Genomic DNA, 19,865 nt, shown 5'->3' on the forward strand with positions numbered 1-19,865 from the left:
GCCAGGCGTCCACGGAAGTGGCTGACGTAGCCATCGTGCGCACGAAAGCAGAAGGGCGTGGCCAAGGTCGCAGTCAAGGTCAACTAGGCCGAGCTGAGGGAAGAAGCGACGGCACAGGCGGAAGCCGCAGGAGAGGCGGTGGGCGTGATGAAGGGAGCAGCCCGGACGAACGCGGCAGCAATTCTGCTGACAATGGTCGACTGCGCGGGGAGGCGCAGGGTGTTATTCCTGTGGCGATGTGGACCACAGAAAGGCGGACTGCTGGGCGAAAGATGTCCGGTGTGGCAACTGTGGCAAACGAGGCTACATTGCTAGGATGTGCCGCTCTGAGCCTAAAGAGCGGGAACAGCACCAAGGCGGGAGGCGAACAATGCTCATAAACGAAGAGTTTGATGTCATGGGCATCAACATCGCCCCGGAGAGCACAGACGACTCGCTGGACTCAGTGTGGTGCGTGTTAGATACCGTAAGCAGGCAGCTGAATGAATTAGCGGAACGGTGCCGTGCGCTGGAGAAGCGGGATGGCAGAAATTCTGCGAACGAAGGTTCCCAGATGGATCAGGCAGAAGTGTTGTTTGTGAGTGAAACAACCGCCTACGGACGCATGGCAGACGGAACCGATGAACGGAGAAATAGCGACACGGCGTACAGAGACGGAATCAGCTGTGGTGCACGACCAAGCCAGAAGCAGTGCGAGGCGACAGCCGCTGTTGCGGACGCCGAGGCCAAACCGGATATCAGTCCCGATGTGACTGGAAAGCGTAAGAAAGTGAAACGCAAGACGAGGAAATAAGCAGCACCTTCGACTGCCAGTGGAGGAACCGAAAAAGCTTAATATTCGTTAAAAAAATTTTATTATTATTATTATTACTGATGCTGTAATTGTTTTCTCTTTTTTGTGAGTGGGTTCCCCACTGGGGGGAGATGTGACGTAGCAACCAGATAGTTGCCACCAATTGTGGTACGCTGTGTGCGGTCAGAGTGTGTTGGGTCGAGCTGCAGTAAAGTGCTAAGTCGTGACATTCAGCCTATTCTAACGTTTGAAGCATTGGATACGTAGTATAGACATCAGACGCCATTACGGAGCTGGAAGGGTGGTTGCTTCTTACTAGAGGAGTGCACTCAGTACCGGGTGGTTGAACAAAATGGCCGTCTGTTTTATCATGGCGCGCTGGATCCGTCAACGCTTAACTGACGTAATCTGAGTTGTTTTCGATAGAGCATTGCTTTAAATATAAAAAAGTTAAATGAAGTCAAAATTACCATAAGGCTAAAATTTTTTAAGAATTTTTTGTAAAATTGGCTTGGTTTGGACAATGTCCTGGTAGCGAAGATGTGAAATTACCAGAGCCTGCAAACTTGTGTTCACGTAACACAAAGTGTGTTCACGTAAAGGTGCATGTGTCCACGTAAAAGACAACTTGTGTTTAAAAACCGCCAATACTCCCCCCTTTCCATGTAATTATTCAATTCCTGTCTGGTATTTCCATTTCTAAATCAAAACAAAAACGAATGAACGATCGCTAGAATCTAGATACTTACGAAACGGCAAACCGAAAGGTCGTCATAGAAATGTAAACACAATTTACCTTTACTCTAGAGAAGCGCGCTGCTGTAAGCAGATGGGTAGCCTAGCGCTTATTCAGCACTCCAGCATGCTGCAACTACCTAGGCTCGCAAATTCTGACATACAGTACTATAATATTATTATAGTAGCTGGTAGCAGAAGCAATCCAGAGAGCATAAAGTTTTTAGTCGTAAAAAACAACTACGGATTGTATTTGGGATGGTTTGTACCTCTGATTCTGATAGCTGATTGCCTACTTTTGTCTTTTTTCGACGGTTTACTTTGATGTTTTGACCGCGATGACAACTCCTCGATCTAAAGTAACCTCTCTTGAATCAGGCCCGAGACCTGCACAGAAATCGATAAAAGAGTTTTTCCCTACAACATCCACAGGCGCCAAACGGAAAGCCCCCGAGTTCGACCTTCCTAACGAAGGCACTTCTACATCTTCTAGCAGAAAAGCGCATGCTGCGTGAGCCTTTGTTTGGTGGATGGGAAATGTTTCTACAGCAGGAAGTTAAAGAAGAAAACGAAAGCAAGCTTTTGTTTGGTGTGGAGCTCTGGGAAAAAGAGCGAAGGACAAATCGTAGGCAACGCTTTGCTCCTCCAATCCGCCCCTTTTAGATATTCGGTCAGATGTCATCGCATCACTGTGGAGTTACGTCACCGATCGCATGAGTATCGATGAGCCTGCTCTGATAGCGTTGTTACCATTAAAGTCTTTTAATAAACACATCAGTGCTGCAGCATTGGAGTCGTGTTACAACCTAATTGCTCCAGATCTCGACAAGCGTCAGTTTGGATTGGCGTATTACAGCTTTTGCCGTTTGGTGGAAGGAAGAATTCTAACCGATAGGGATGCGTTGAAAGTTGCACTGTCTGATGAGGAATTAAGCCCGATTGCGATTGCACTTGCAAGAGTTATTGCAGCAGTACCACATTCGTGTGATGTTGAGCGGCTTTTCTCGGCATACTCTCGGTTAAAGTCGGACGATCGCTCATCGCTTTCGGCGGACAGTATTGGGAAATATCTGCACGTGCATATCAATATGCCTCCCGTTGCCGAGTACGATTTTCGTAAAGCTGCAGAGTACTGGGTTAGTGCCAAAAACCGACAGCCAAGAGAGCCTCCAAGCGTCACCAATGCTTTCTTTGTCGGCGTATTTAAGGAAGCTTCCGATCGTGCAGTCGACAGGATTAGCGAATCTAAGCCAACTGTTGGATTCTGAGTACATGTTTTATAAGATGCATTGTACAAAGGTCATTCTCAGGTTTAGTTTTTAGCAGCGTGATTTTCAAACTTCTTTATGGTCGTACTATATTTTCGGTTGTCGTTGCTGTTAATACAAGGAATGTTTATGAGCAAACTTAATTAATGACACGGTATTTTTCTCACGCATTCTCTAATAATCTGATTATGTCGCGCTCGTAGTAGAAGGATGACCAACACTCTAGCAATGTACACGCTAGAGCGAAAGTTAGGAAAGAGATTGTATGTACCCCCCTTTGCAAAAATTAAATGTGTTCACGTAAATTTTCAAGATTTCTGGCTCTGGAAATTACCCGTTTCTATATGAAAAATTTTTGTTGTTCAACTAACGACATTAATGTAGCTTATTTTACTGTTTCTGGTAGAGGGGTTTTTTCTTGGTTTTTTACTGTAAGGAACTGCGGTATTCTAGCAACCGTGCTTGGCCAATGCGCTGAATAACAGAGACTCTGCACGAGTAACCGGCCAACAAAGTTTTTTCGAGAATAAATTTCTAACCAGCGCTCTAAAAGCTTATCTGGTTCGATATCGTTTCTAAAAGGGCAATGTGCTAGCTACATTTTATAGTTGAACCTGCATTTTTTGGTGCAACCCGTCATGCAGCCAAAAATTTTAACCGAAAATACTCGAAAATATCAAATAAAAAATCGACATTTTTGGAAAAGTCACAATGTGTCATGACTGCATAACTCGTTCAGCGTATGCAGTACGTCCGCAACTTTTTTTTCTATTGAAAGAAACCGTATTTTGCTAAACGAAACAGTTCGAAATGTTCAAAAAGTCAGTAAGGGGAAGAAATGGCAGAAGATTTTATGTTTTGCGAGCTGGGACACGAAAAATTTGCAGACAATTTCATTTGGCTTCATTGCAAACAAAGACGGCTTAATTTTTTTAAAAACGTCTCTAGGTTTTGTAGCTAATAAAATTTTCTATTGAATAAGCCTAAACAGTTTACGGTGCAACAAAGGGTATGCGAGAAACAAACAAAAACAGCAGACTGCCGTTTTGTTCAGCCACCCGGTAGATAATAATCTTGAATTGGTATTCCCAGCAACTCAGTAGGTCGAACAAGAGTGGAAGCGCTGGAACCTAAATGCGATTGGTGACCTTAGTCTAACCATACTCGTACAATAAATGCGATTTTTAAAATTTGTTCTTCTGATCCATTCTTGGAACTTTGTTTGTTCTTTATAATTCGATATTTCACGATTTTCTCCCAGCATGATATCAAGCGTAAAGCCGTACGACTAGACGGCACAGTTATTCGAAGTGTTTGCTTGCTTTGGGACCGATGGCGTCACGATATTAACGTCTTCCTTTTCACCACAGAGCGTCCATATTTGCAGAAGTACATCGTTTCATTTTGCATTAAAAAAACATATCACTATCCACTGTGTAACATATCACTATCCATACTGCTGGACATTTTCCGCAACGGTGAGATTAACCGGGCCGGGGGCCCGTCTCCTCGCACAGTCGACACCGGAAGCTGGCATATGGTTGAATGCCTTGCCCTCGGCACACATCGGTAACCTCTTGGACGACGACACCGTAAAGATATCAGTCGGCCTAAGACTGGGTGTAGATATCTGTGAAGCTCATTCATGTTCCAAATGCCACAAGCCCGTAGATGTGGATGGTCATCACGGCTTGTCCTGTGCATTTTCTGCGGGAAGGCATGCACGCCACGGCGGCTTGAACAGCATTTTGTGCAGGGCGTCAGCACCACGTTTGCGTGGCAACGTGGCATGTGTTTGGCATGGGACGTGATTTGCGTGGATACTGTCGCTGTGTCTCATCGGAAGTCCACTTCAGTTACAGCGGGATCCGCCGCCGCTCAGGCGGAGGACAGAAAGCGGGATTGTATTTGTACCTGCAGGGCAGATACATCTTCGTACCGCTGGCATTTGAAACTCTTGGACCATGGGGAAAGTCAGCTAGCCGTTCAGTGAAAGAAATTGGCAAGCGACTTCAACAACATACGGGTGAGCCTCGCTCCCATGAGTACCTCCGTCAACGATTGTCGCTGGATATTCAGCGGGGCAACGCTGCTTCCGTGCTAGGGACAATGGAGGGAGCGGCAGCATTAAATGAAATTCTGTTTTTTTGATCTGTTGTTCTGAAACTGTGATGTTACCGCATTTTGTGAAATAAAACAGTTTTTGCATTCTGTTATAAGACAGTTGAGGTGATAATTGAATCTGCAAAGATGTCAATTGGTCGAGAAATTGTGGGAGAAAATTGCAAAAGTCATATTAATTCTGTCTGCACTGAGCTTATGAGTCTGCCGTTCTTCCAACGGGGAAAAGATGGAAAGAAAGATCAAGTCTCAACTCTCAGTGCCTCACCCTGCCTGTTCAGTGGTCGATTCGATTCTATGTCACACTCCCTTTCGAGTAGTAGTTAACAGATGCTGTATCACAAATCTGGACGGTTTTATGACTAGCATTTCTACGGCAAAAGTAAGCTGCATGTACCCATAGTACAGCTATGGAAAACCTCTGAAATTTGTTTTTCCAAATTTATTCTTAACTAATGCACGTCGCCTACGTAAGGTTTCCGTAGAAAACGGTCCGAAGGAGTTTTGGAGTAAGACTAAGTACATAGTGGATCTTTTCTGTGATGGCGTAAAGAACGAATTCTGTTTTGTTTTGACAGGGTATGCGCTTTGTGGCAGTTGCTACTCAGCAGTCCCCGCATGGCGGAGCACATCAGCATCTCGTTTGAAAGCTGTTGGCATCTGAAGGTGGACAACGGAAACTGCTACAAAGCGGCCACTCTCCTCTGCCGCTCAATCAATACTACCACAGTAAGCCTCACAATATTGCGAGTTCCCCCGCCAAACCACAGGTCATTTTTGAACACGTTGCTTAAAACGATGGAAACTAAACTTTCCTTGATCGTGTTCAAAGACCACACTTACAACGAGGAGCCTAAAGGGACTCTACATGATCAGCAGCAATCTCGGTTGAAACATACAGCCATGATCGAGCTAACCATATATAAGCACACCTGCAACTACGTCGTGCTGCACAATTGGAAAGTTTCCGTTCTTTTCGGCCCCCTAATGTACCAAGTATTTGAACTACCTTCTTACCGAGAGCACTCTGACGGTGTTACCGCGATGCGCCGTCTCCCAGCACACGAGTGGGAATTCATGAAACGTCTTACAAGGCACTCTCACGAACTGAATATCGACAATCTGCAGATCCGCATTCCGAGGCTCCTTCTCAAATGCAGCGACGGCAAACTGCACATGGCCAGCCGCTTCATGTGCGCCCTCAATGACAACTTCCCGCCGGTCACTGCGGACATGCTGACAAAGGTCACCACTGTCCATGATCGCTGGGTGCGCAGCTTGGCGTATCCGGATGATTGGCAAGCCATTCGCAACTTTCTCCGACTGTAAGCGCCTTGCCTTGCAAGTTTGCATTACGTATTTTCTGAGCGGGTCCATTTTTAAAGAAACAGGCGTTGTATTAGGCGGATAGTATGAAGAAATAGCTAAAATACTAGCGGAAATAGCATCCCTGAACACGTGGACGACTTATCCACCTTTCTACCGGACTTCGGCAGAAAGCTGGATGGGGATTTTAGAGCATTCACCTTCCTGCCGGTTATATATCAATATCGATCAATAATCCTATAATGAGACTTTTGGTACTATACACCGGATGCATTTAAACTTTTTGGAATATGGTTACCCTTATGGCTCCGCAACCGGATATTGCGCCCCAAAAATATGTAGTTCACGCCTATGCATACTTCGCCTTTTTAAAATTGTGCTTCTTTAAGTTTACGTTTTATATTCTGCACACTAGGTGTGAGAATTTCTTAACAATATTAATCTTGCAAAATTGATTACTTCAGTTCTAATAGTGAAAATTTTTTTTACCACTTTCCGAGCAGTTAAGCCTGTAGATGTAAATTATTTTTCATAAAAAACCAAAAGGAACAAGCGGAAGTGGACCGGGTTGGAATGGGATAAACGGATATCTTTCTGGTTTCAACAATTTTCGTTTTCGACAATTTCGTTTTCGATTTCGTGTAATAAACAGCTCAGGGAAAAAAACAGGTCAATAGACAAGCTGTGGTACGATCAGCAGTATTTATTATAACATGCCGCATGTGGGCGGTGCTGATGAACCGTGAGGTTATTCATGGCCCGTGAATGTTTTTTCGGCGGATTGATTGAGTGGCTATCAGTAAGCACTATGCACTCGTGTTAAAAGGGGAAAATTTTGAACTACAGAAGACATACATAAAGTAAAATTCCCTATTTTGTATCTCCCTGGAAATATGCATTTAGCTCTTATTATTGATCCACATATAGGAACAGAATGTTTCAATAAGGAAACAGAGTAAAACGTTTAAATATAATCAAATGGAGGAAAACTGCCAGAAAAACTACTGAACACTTTCGCACTTTTCCGTGTTTTAACCAAAACAGCTTTTTCTATTTTCTCAAACTTCCTGTTTACCTTTTCTTATTCACGAAATGCTTAGAGTTAAAGTATTTCCTTTTCTGATCTCGATTAATAGGCAACAAAATTTATTATTACGGCTGCTTTTCTGGGAAAATTGAAATTTTGTGGTGCAAAAACCACAAATTTCCTTACTTCAAGACGGTGAAATAATTAGAATTTCATGAAACTGTCGTTGGTGTAACGTTCGGTATCTTAGACGCACATAACTAATTCTACTTACTTGATGCAAAGAATTTGAATTCATAAAAGCGGGAAGGCTGAATGATTATTAATATTGTTATTATTCACCGTGTAGCAGTTAGCCCATTTCCGGCTAGGGTGACATGCTGGCATGGGATTTTAAACCTGGCCAAACAGTAACGTAAAAATAAGCACAGACAGAAACCAGAGCGACTGACAATTTTAAAGCATGCTTAAAAGCACCAATTGTACGAGCATCGCACGTATCAGACAAATTCGATTCAACAAAAATTTCTACAATTTATTAACCCCGGAAAACCGGATACTAGAAGGGATGGACTAAAGTTTTAAAAATTGGAAGTCTGGGACAAAAAATCCAATTAATAGAAAAATATTTTTTTTCAAAATTTTAGCGACCCTAGGGTCAAGCAGGAGATGACCGTGTCGGACTGACACGCATGGTAACCATGTTGCACCGACATTTTATATATTGCCGTTTATAACATCTGGTAGAAACATCGCACCGAATATTCCACTATCTGAAACGATAAGTCTAAACTAGTATTGAACACAGAAGCATTCCGATGGTAATCAAGATGACCAGTGTTCAGGGAAAATTTAAAAACGAAACAACCCTAATATGCACCATTACGAAAGTGCTACTTCGATATATCGCAACACAAACCCACATGTTTGCGAATCTCGTCGTTCATCACCTGTTCTTTTGAACTAACGATATGCTCCGGCGCCACGAGTTGTTTGGGGAGGTCTGTAAATCTCCTCGGGAGATCTCAACATTTTGGATTACGCCTTGGATTAATCTAGCGTTGTGGACTGAATGCGGCGCGACTGGATTCGAGCATGGACGCGCTCAGGTCCAACTTTGCTGATGCCCCCGTGAAGTGTCGCAGGTCAATTGGTGGTGGTGCATGTCGCTGTTGGGACCGCTCCATTACGTCCCTTACGCCGTTGGTTTGGGATGGTTTCGGATTACCTCACCCATTCACTGTGAACATGATCGCCGATTGATTTACGCGCAGTGGCCGCGGATTCTGTAAAGTCTACTCACGTACCACGACCGAAGGCGGAGTAATCTGGACCTGTCTACGGGCAAGTATGACAGGCTTTCTCTCCAGGTCCAGGGTTATATTTCCTCCTGGGCCGGTCCTGTAGCGCCAGGCGAGTCGGCTCGAGGAGACTTGGCATCGGCTAATTGATTAGATGCCTCCAAAAATGCATCGTTCTGATATTGTTCACACTACTTCTACTTGTGCCAGGTCAGGGGGCAGGATTTGTCAGTCCCGCTTCTCCTCTGATTCCACGGTTCTCGTAAAGTCAGTCGATGATAGCTTCTGGTTTGAGTCGCTACGCTTGGGCAGGGTGTAAAAGGCGGAAGTGGCACCTGCCACTGGCAGTTGCCACCGGCAGTGGCATGTGGCATTTCGCGACTGGCAAGCGTTAAAACATGGCAATTTTTCAAAATGCAGAAATAACTTAAATTTGCCTGCCACCAAGAAAAGTGAAAGTTAAAACGGAATCGACTTCTATGCGTAGTTTTAAATTTCATAAAACGCCATTACACTAAAGATATAATTATGTGAAAGAAACAGTTCATCACATTTCTGTTAAATAATCTTTTTCTACTCTGCGAACAGCCAACGCCCTACACTCGCCTACCAATGCAATGAGCGCTAAATATTTATGTAGCACAAAAGTTTCTTAAAATTTCGTAGGTTTCTTGCGTTATTCTTAGGTTATCTTAGGTTCTCAGATTTTTTAGTTATTCTTAAGTTTCTTAGGTTATTCTTAGGTCTTTTAGTTTTCTTAGGTCATTCTTAGGCTTCTTAGGTTTTTTAGGTTATTCTTACGTTTCTTAGTTTTCTTAGCTTGGGTTATTTTTCTTATTGCCACGATTTTTGAAATCTTAAGAAAATTTAAATAACGCAAGTGACCTTAGTCACATTGGTGTCAGGGCGGGCTTATGATTCAGCCCTTCTCTCATTGGTTGGTTTTGGGTTTTTCCTGTCTGGGCATTTTCATGCGTTTTGATGAGCTCTGTAAGGCAGCTGCGCTGCCTACAGAGACCAGTTGGTTCTTGGCTTGCGCGCAAAGCGCGGTGTGTTCAGATTTCGGCATTAAAGCCTACATCCGGGTTTGTTTTGTTCCTCCGTCGTTGGACGATGCGCGCTTAGCCAGCGCCATCTGATATTGGCATAACCTAGAATTACAATACAACCGAAGAACCTAAGAAGTTTATTGTAAACCTAGGAAACCTACGAATGACCTAACAACTTAAGGATAACCTAACAACCTAAGAAACTTAACAACATTAGAAACACAATGTAAACCGAAGAAACCTGAGAACCTGTTTTATTTATGGTCAGTTTTAGTGGTTCGAGTGTTGCGTTCAGAGCCAGACTTTGAGGGCCAGAGTTTGAGTTGTCAGAATCAGAGCTTGAGCGCGGGCCGTTTGTTTCTGTTTCGCCTCTCGACTTTTCGTACAACGACATATCAATGAATAACCCAACCGGCAGACCGACAGAATACTGACCGACAATTGGCGTTTCCACAATTTTGTTGCCCGATGTGTTCGAAAAACTGTTTTGTCGAACTACAGTTTGCTTTTCCGTTTGAGAAAACCAAATAAACAAAAAAACCAAGAAGCAGACCGTTTAAAGTTAAAAAGTACAGAAAACTGACCGACCGTGCTCCAGAGTACATGCACGGAAAATCAAACACACAAAAAAACATAAAACTTAATAAAACATAAAAAAATACAAAAACACGTTACAAAACCTAAGAAAACATAAAAATGTAAGAAATTCAAAATTTTAAGACATGTGTGTGCTACCCACAAATATATTTTGCGGCATTGTAGCGCACGTTGCGTTGGTAGGCGCGATACAGGTAGTAAGCTGGCCGCTGAGTGTAGAAAGATCAATAATATTATTATATAGAAATTAATTTTGTTTTATAAATGTTTTTTATGGAAGATTGATTTCTAGTTATTTCTGCATTTTCGAAAATTGCCATGTTTTACCGCTTGCCAGTCGCAAAATGGCACATGCCATTGCCGGTGGCAACTGCCAGTGGCAGGTGCCACTGCCACCTTTTACACCCTGCCCTACGCTTGTCGTTGCAGAGACGGTTAGGCCCGCTGTGTCGCTCCGTGCGTAGCTTTACCCTTTTGGCTCTGCCTGCTGATCTTTCTGGCGCTTTTCTTATGGACTAAACAAGCTCCACTGGAACTATTCATGGCTGGTGCATGGCGTCAGTCGAGTCACCATTGCCAAAGTGTTCTGTACTATGTACTTGGCCCATGTTATGGGGCTACTGGGATTGGGTTCACGAGATACTTTCTCAAACTCGCTACTTCTAGTGGGTGAAGAGATGGTGCTAGTTTGCTGTACTGGATCTGCGGAACTCAGGTAGTGTGCTAGTCTATCTGTGACCTTATGTTACAGTACTGACTAGTGTGGCGTTACGCTAGGTGGTCTTGCGATTAGATGCCTGCGTCAGGAGCGTGACAGCCCAAGCGGTCGCGGGACATTTCGCCACATGTTTTTCGTCGCAGCGGCTAATTTGTTTTGGGACAGCTCGTTTTTCAGCCGTTTTGTTGTGTGCCATTCGGTCGCCCGACTTTTGGGGAGTCGAAAACTTGTCGACTGGCTTATGGCAACGAACAGCCATATGACTATTTGCCAAAAAAACGAGTTGCCCTTAGACGAAATGTCCGTAGACATTTCGCCACATGTTTTTCGTCTCAGCGGCTAATTTGTTTTGGGACAGCTCGTTTTGCAGCCGTTTTGTTGTGTGACATTCGGTCGCCCGACTTTTGGGGAGTCGAAAACTTGTCGACTGGCTTATGGCAACGAACAGCCATATGACTATTTGCCATAAAAACGAGTTGTCCTTAGACGAAATGTCCGTAAAACCAAATGTCCCGCGACGACCTGTCGCGCAGCCGTCAGGAGTAGCCTGCCGTGTGCAAGTTTTTTTAAAAAAGTATGACTCATCAATATTACAGAGAATTTTTCCACGTGTTCTGATTGGCCAGTTTAACGCCAAAGTGGGCCGTTATGTCGTCGCGTCAATTTTTGCACAGATTCATCACAGTTCCAGATTAGCCAAAATCGCATCCGATCCTTTCGGTCGCGTTACATTTTGGTCCCACTGCCAACGCTCACTTTGACCAACGCCCCCTTCAGCTAGCGCACATTTCGGCAACAGGACAGGCACTCCGGCCCTGGGTTTTAAATTTTCTTAAGTTTTCAAATGTTCTGTTATGGTTCTTATGTTTTTCTTATGTTTCATCAGCTTCTCACATGTTTTCTCACGTTTCTTTTCTAGATTTTATTGTTTTTTGCGTTCGTCTAACTTTGTTCAGGTTTTCTTCGAAACTCCTATGTTGCTTTAGGTCTTTTTCAGGTTTTTTCACGTTTTCTTATGGTTTTCTCTTACAGTACGTTATGGTTTTCAACGTTTTCTTAAATTTTACCAGTTTCATGTGTTTGTTTAGCATTTGTCCCTTTATGCCTTTATTGTAAATTTGTGTGGTTTATTTATTTTCAAATCGCGGCATTACAGTCGTAAGTCAATTGAATACGGCCAGCATTGCACAATTAAGAATTAAAAAAAAACCAAAATCAGCATGCGCCCGCTGCCCTTGCTGACCGTCAATATGCGACTGCCCTAACGTGTCCGCAAAGGTTGCTTCCCATACAAGGTGCTTTCCTTCTCGCACGGGTACCAAGGTCAGTCCGTCCGGGCGCTTACCGTTGTCTCTGATTATTCCTTTAGGTTCCAATTCGCAAGGAATACCCGCTAATACGCTTCATCGCTCCAGTATACTGTTTAATTCTAGATGTTGGCTCCATCTACCTTTGCTGTACAAGCAGGACAGTCCGTGGTGGCCATCAGGAGTTACTTGGAAGCCACATCCCGTGCATTCATGCGGTGCCACTACTGGCAAACCAAATTGTAATCCTGCGGCAATTTTAACTTGTTTTTCATTCACCACCGTTCCTAAGCTAGCCGCCGGTAACGCGTACAACCATGCCGCACACTCTTTTTTGGAGGCCGCTAATAGTGCCCCCATTTCTTGCTGCTTACCACTGGCCATCGCTTGTAGGCGTAACTGAGAGTATGTCCGTTCCAGAACCGGCCAATCCCAGCTTTTCTGAAATGTCCTCAAAATTTCGACGAGCATCTCACACTGATATGAGTTCACCCACTTGTCCATAGCCTGATCTAGACCCGATATCCGGTCGACTGGAAGCATTTCCAGGCACACTGGCAAAATTGAGCACGTTGAAGCGATAAACGCCGACAAAGCTAGCTGCAATTTTTTTCATCAATCCAGTTCTGGTCATCAGTGTGAGCGTTAACAATTGAAGTTATCGCACCTCGCATTAAGCTGTCAAACTCACGAAGAATTTCAGGGTGATCGTGGCACTGGCTGCTGCGTAGAGTGTGCATTAATTTTGGCACGCTGAGATAGCTTGTGAGGAGGTATACAGCTTGTTGGGATGGCAGCAGTTTCAGTCTTTCCACCAGTCTCTCAATCTCGCGAATTTTGCTTTTCAAAAAAGAGAGAACTGCGATCACGTTAACCGGTGCTCTCAGTAGCGTGAGGGTTTCGCCAAGGTATATAAGAGATAAATACTGAATGATAAACATAATGATGAGATAAATACTGAATCTCTGGTACTGAATGAAGCTGAAACGTGTGGCACGACCTACAGCCTCAACCGCTTGGAATTTTTCAAAACGGATTGCACATTCCCTTGCTAATTTTTTATGCTCTCTATGCTCGTTATCGATTTGATAACACATTATGACTTTTGCATAAGTCGAATTATGAATATGAGTGAGCTTTATATAAGTCGTTGCAGCAGTCGGAGTGAGTGAAACTGCAGGGCGCAGACAGACTGTCGCTAGCGCGTTGCCTGCCTGGCCTCTATATGTACATGTCCGATTCAAACCACTTTCTTACTCCTTTACTCGACTCAGATGTTTTTTGAAATTTCAAAAAACAAATTACAGATTCAGAATCAGCGTAAAATTTTACTATGACTTTCAGTCTGTGAAAAGTTTATAGCCTTTGTGGATCGTCCGAAAATCACTGCCACACGTTTACAACTTGATGGCCGTTTCGGCCATTGTCTTTCTTTTGTCTTTCGAGAAATATTAATGAGGTGTGACAGCAAAAAAAGTACTGAATTTTTCCACAATATCATTCAGTACCAGAGAACTCCTTTATACCGTGGTTTCGCTATCCAGAATCTCAAATTCCGGCCACTCCCAAACCAAGCGATGCTTAGCGGCAGCTCGCACTTCCTCACTTCCACCGAAGAAATGAGCTTTGCATTTCGATGAATCCAGCCAATGTTACATCATCCAAAAAACCGGCTTCATCCATCTCAAAAACCGAAGTCTGCTCAACAATGGGAAAGTTTCCAGACGGTAAGCTAACGGTCCTCCAGGATCGCCTTGCTGTACACCGCTTTCCGATGCTATGACGGTATCTCACTAGGACAGATGGGATATGGGCACATACGACGATCGAAACAGGGGTGGTACACCGGGTTGACGTACTGTACTGCTTGCTGAACTGTACAAAACTGCGCTTCTGCTGGTCATGTTGAAAGCGTTTTTGACGTCCAGTTTGACTATTCCTCTAAAATCTTTGTGATCTGTTTCCAAGTACGTTCGCGCGGCGTGTACGATAGCTTCACCCCCCATTTTTGTTCCATATCCCAGTTTGAACTGGGCGGAAAAGTGCGCCTACTTGTTCCTGACATCTTGCGCTGACAATCTTTGACGCTATCCTGCGTGACACCTGTGTAAGAAATAAAAGGGACATGGTTCAGTAGGGACTTTGCCATTGAGAACAATATCCATTAGACATGTCATGGCCAGACTCAGCTCACTTTCTTCGCCGTCCCGGCGGTTCAGCATGTCTTTTAAATATTGGGGTTTCATACCCGAGAAACCTCCAGCAGATCCGGCGGGCATACTGAAGACAGCGTCCAGTTACTCATCAGGAGAGACACGCATTGCTGCAGGCACTGCAGCAGTAGGTGGAAAAGTTTCGTCGGCGGACCGCTGGGATGTTATCTTTGAGAGCAGCTATGGTTTCGTCGTTCATTTCCGCTATGGTTTTTTCCGAGGACAGGAATTTGACACTGTCATGGTCCGTCCATTTTGAAACATCTGAGCCACACGTTTACGAACGTGCTCTGTGTCATTCATTTTTTCCCCCTTTGCTTCTCTTTGGCGCTTTGTGATTTGAAAGATTTTTGACGCTGTCGGTGACTGTAAGGCTCTCTTCCATCGCATGCAAATTCTTTCTGACTATAGTATTCAAAGAATCCTTGCAAAGAGCTTTCGACTTGGGCAGTGCCAGTGCAACCCTAGAAAATTTCAGCACTTCGCACCAGAACGCCGCATCATTTTGCTGCACACGGCGACGGGCTCTCTTCAGGAATTCCGTCGCACAAAGGTGCTCTATCGCTTTGGGGATCCTTGCGGATATCTTCACGCGCGGTCCGCTTAGTAATTCCTGAAGACCTAACTGACGAGTTACAGGTGGAGGTTGCTTAGGAGCGGTCTGCTCATCTTGACTGACTACGTGGTCTTTGGAGACTTCGAAGCGCCTGTGCAAAGAGCCATCTTCTATCGTCGCAGCTGAGGCTGGCCATTTGCTGCCATCAGAATAAAATGAAAGAAGCAGCGGCAGTCCGTGTCCAGAACTCAATGAAAAACAACAAACAGTAGGAGAAGAAATTTACGGGGTCACCGTTGGTGGTCGCTGGATGTCGGCGGTACAGCTGCCACCACACAGCCTCTGGAGAGCATCAGTCTACCATACTCATTTCCCGCAGCCACCCTCCATACTGAATGACGGGAAATTTGCCATTCAGGGGCATTAACAACAAGCCCAAATATATTCCGGATTTCCGGTGGTAGTAACGTTACAGTCATTCCCGTAGTAGTGATTTATTGTAAATATTTGTTCTAATATTGATGTGGTTCTTAAACATGGGACTGGTAGTGGTCAGCAGGTCCATTAGCTCGTAGAATGACGGCCGAAATGTGCGCAAGCCGAAGCGAGCGCTGACCGAAATGTGCTGCGGCCGAAGTTAAGGGCGGCCGAAGTGAACGACAGCACCTGCTGACGACGTTTTGTTGGTCGACAAAACCGACAATTGACAAAATGATTACCGACAAAATGAAATTACCCGACAACTTGTTGAAACGACAATTCAATGATCGACAAATTGCTGAACGACAGTCTGCTGAACCCCGACAATTCGCTGACGACCATCTGCTGACTTGGATAGGTATTCTAAAAAAACAAAGGAAATCACAACCAAACGTAAGAATCCCGACTGCTACCACACCAGGCGGGAGTTAATGTGACAGATCACGTTGCTCTTTGGAGGTACCTCTCCGACAATGCATCGCCTCCTCTGCCAGAAAGCCGAAATTTCCAACGCGCATGGGACACGCCATACTGTCTGGCCGAACAGGCAACTTTGCTGCACGAGGCTGTAGATCCCACCACCAAAGCCCGACTACTGGCTTCCGCAGCCCCAGATTCAGGCTATTGGACGCACGCACTTCCCTCGTCCTCAATTGGCAACCTCGTGGATGACGAGTCGTTTCGGATCGCATTCGCAATTAGACTCGGCACACCAGCGTCATCCGATCACTGGTGCAGGTGCGGAAGTGATGTCACCGCGGACGGCCATCAAGCATAATGTCGGTCACCAAATTGTGGGGCAACAAAACGGAGGTCAGACAGTTGAGGTGGTACCCATGTTTGGACCATCTTTATTAGTTTGAGGAGGACTGACTGATTGATACTGGACTGTCATAAGTAGATCCATGTACTGAAACAAGGTGGTGGATATTCGCCCGAGAACAGCCATTTCGTTAAAATAATAAGGAAATGACACAGAGTGCTGGGTGACTCCGCTTAAATAATGTGCACAAACTAACATCTACTTAACTCTATCTCGCATATTACCAATTGCAATATTTACACGTTAGGTATATACAGACCGGAATATGTGAAGTACCCAGGTAAAACCGCAAATTTAGTAAATCCTGTTGACTGTGAGAATTCTGCAGAAACTGAGTAACGCACGAGATAAGAGAAGCGCTCACAGCTGGCCCATATTGCGATGATGTGCCTTTTGCACGTTCGAAGTCTCGAACATAACTGATTAGTTCCCACGACGTGTTAAAAATTTTGATTAAAATTTAGTTAATTAGTTACGGGTTCATTAGAATTAAAAATTTGCGGATAAGTGGTGCATTGATCCATTCGCTGACCGGCTGGCGTTTATTAGCTTGCAACTGGTAGCGTTCAAGGAGAATTTATACTATGGTAGCAAGACTAAAAATGAGATTTTCGAAATTCTATACGAGGACAGGCTTAGTATTCGCGATCACCTAAAAAACTAGCGAGAATTCGCGATCACCTAAAAAACTAGCGAGAATTCGCGATCACCGTGCCCGGGTTGTGCAGAACAGTCAGTCTTCAGCCAGCCACCAAGGGAAAGCAGTCCAGTGACACTCCACACAGCCATTGGGCTGGACTGCCTTCTCCTGGTGGCTGGCTGGTGACTGACTGTTCTGCACAACCTGATCGCTAATTAATAAGAGTAGTTACATCTATTACTGGGCGAAAGTTTAGTAAATTTAGGGGGCAACGAAAAAAGTTATTCAAGTTTTTTCGTTGCCGACCAGGAGCGATTTGGCGGGCCAGCGTATCTTTCCACATTACTGCCACCTGTGATCGAAATCAGTGAAAGAAAGATTGCCCCGAATGTGCTTTGAAGCTTTCTTTCATTCTGGAATATGCCTTGCGGTTGTTATATTCCATGCGAGATTGCAAGTGTGATAGGGCCAGACAAGGCTCATATAGGGAATGCGTGGTTTATCCACGTATCCCGTGTGACGAAATATATGAGGCACAACACACGATGAATAAATGGTAATTTATTCAGAAGTGAGCACAAAATATCGGAAGATCAAAGGGCACAAAATAATGGAGAAAAATATGCCAGTCATGGACTGTGCATAAAACCATCTGCCAGAACAACGCTCTCAGCTGGCCCATGCATCCACATGGCACACATCACTGTGGTGATGACGTAGCCGAGTTGTATCGTACAACTCGCACTCATCATCCCTGCACTCATGTTTACACAGTCAGGACGCATAGAGCATAACAAAGGCGCTAGACAATGGAAACACGTAGCGCTGTCCTGTGAGTGCACATGAAAGAGTGGCCAAAGTCCACTCTTCGATGTGCACACATTCAGTGTGGCGGCACTGCAAGCGCAGAATCGGTAAGACCAAAGGAAAGCTCAGAACAAAAGAAGGTTCTTCGCTACGTTCTGAAAAAATTTCCAAAAATGACTTCTAAACTCAATAAATTTTCAAAGATGTCCAAAAATTCTGACATTTGATCAGATTCAAGAAAAATCATTTTCAAGAAGAATTGTGGAGCGTTTTTGTTAAAAATGTTTGTGTATTCTGTAAGAAATAAAAGAAAGTAACTCTGGGTCTTAAAAAGGTTGTTTTTTTCAACAAAGGTTGAGTTTTTTGGAAAAAACGCTCCACAGAACTTTAGTCATTTTGGCGGAGCACGTTGCTGCGCTTGAAGGAAAATTTTCAAAAATCTGCTTGAATTGTTATTGTTTCCGGAAAATAACGGCCTTTGATCAGTGACTTTTGCATTTTAAAATAGTCTAATCGATTTCAGATTTTCAATGTATGTAGTGAAAATATCATAGTTTTGGGTCAGATGTGTAGTTATGATGCAGCTCAAGCGCACGCATTGCGCCAGCAAGAATAGTCAAAGGAGGTCGAAATCGGTATAATCTCTTCTTAAATAACTGTTTTAAAACTTAATTAACTTTTTTATTTAATTTGAAGCACTGAATTCGATAGGCTCTAGGCAGTGACGTGCAAACCGCAAAGCAGAATTACAGACCAGAATGAAAACACATCGTAGAACAAAACTTCAGCATATTTTGGCGCTTCCAAAACTTCCTTTTCGATGCAGATATGTGATGCATCTTTGCCGCGCAGTTATTTGGTATTGGTTAAGGTGCTGAGTTCGATTTTTTTTAGCGTGTATTACAGATCTGCTTCGCGGTAAACCTTCAGGACTGAATTTTGAGCCTGATTTATGGCATTTGCTGCGCTTTGTAGGTTCAGCGGGTTTCAGCCAGACGGGAGACCGCAAATGTGGAACGATGTTGACTTAAGGCTGCTGGATATAACAAAGTTAAGTAAAATGGCTGTGTATGGAATAGACGAGCTGTTTCACGTGTGAACCCTGCATCTGGATCATCGCCTGCGTCGAGAGGAAAGCAAACCGGACGTTGGATCAGCAGACGTTAAAAAAAAGGCTATGGTGGTTTCGACCGGACGTTAAAAAGGCTATGGTGGTTTCGACCTATGCACTAAAGAAATTAGAAATGCTTGCAAAATGCAGATGGTATCTAAGGCAGCGTTTGTGGCTTGGTTATTTGGCACAGTAATGACGGCAATCATACAATAATCTTTGGTCTGACCATTGCAGCTTTATGCTTTTGAGTTATTTTAACTTTCCACTACAGAAAAATTTGAAATTTACATGCTTTTACAATAATGTTATTAGGTCTAAAGGGTATCAATATTAAAAAATACAACCTTTATTGCGATTTCGTCCCAATAGACATACACGATAACATCAGGCTACGGTTGGCTCCTGTACTTGCCGCGGCGGACAGGTCGAGTTGTTTATCTAAATTTTACCCTTATAACTTCTTAGGTTCTCATAGATATGCACTGTCTTGTAGTTATATTAATACAAATCACTGAGATTTGAAATCTCACTCAGAGTGGACCAATTTTCTGTCCCTGTTTTTGCACTTTTGCTTTGGTGTGATTTTGAAACGTTCCAGACGTTAATGAATGAACCATACACAACCATATTAATGCAGTAAAATGCAATGCAACAAACATAAATACCCTGAAATAAATAACATGCTAACAGCATAGTCAAGATGAATTTATTGTCTTGTGCAACGGGACACTGTCCCCTCAGGCATTTGACATTCCAAAAACATGATAAACAGCAAAGGTCACACGAAAAAAAAACACAACATAATAATCACAGCAAATTGAGTTCGGCTAGGCAAGCAACAGAAATTGTGAAAAGGAAAGTACACAAAGTGAGCAGAAAACTACAAAAGTCAAAAGTCATGTCGACAATGTGCTATAATTATAAGATATTGGCTTAATGAAATGCATAAAAAAGGGAGGGAAGCGATCGCACTGGTGTCCATGCGTAAAA

General features: G+C 43.9%; 1 protein-coding gene across 4 annotated transcripts in view; it reads left to right on the forward strand.

The window, feature by feature from the left end:
• The window catches only part of LOC129583495 (uncharacterized), a 36,007-nt gene extending 16,765 nt beyond the window's left edge, over positions 1-19,242 (forward strand). The window contains exons 4-6 of one of the 4 annotated variants that reach the window (XR_008689788.1): positions 5,496-6,242; positions 13,787-13,969; positions 18,737-18,862. Coding sequence is in view for 3 of the 4 variants with exons in the window: in XM_055475289.1 (XP_055331264.1) it covers positions 5,496-6,242; positions 18,737-18,860 (871 nt within the window). In the remaining variant the exon portion in view is untranslated. Of the gene's footprint in view, positions 1-5,495; positions 6,243-13,786; positions 13,970-18,736 lie in introns of all 4 variants that reach the window. The other 3 variants (XM_055475289.1, XM_055475288.1, XM_055475290.1) reach the window with 3 other exon arrangements.
• The last annotated feature ends 623 nt before the right edge of the window (positions 19,243-19,865 follow it).

The sequence above is a fragment of the Paramacrobiotus metropolitanus genome, unplaced genomic scaffold (assembly GCF_019649055.1).
Source record: "Paramacrobiotus metropolitanus isolate TYO unplaced genomic scaffold, Prichtersi_v1.0 Parri_scaffold0000010, whole genome shotgun sequence".
In the NCBI taxonomy this organism is placed as follows: Eukaryota; Metazoa; Tardigrada; class Eutardigrada; order Parachela; family Macrobiotidae; genus Paramacrobiotus; species Paramacrobiotus metropolitanus.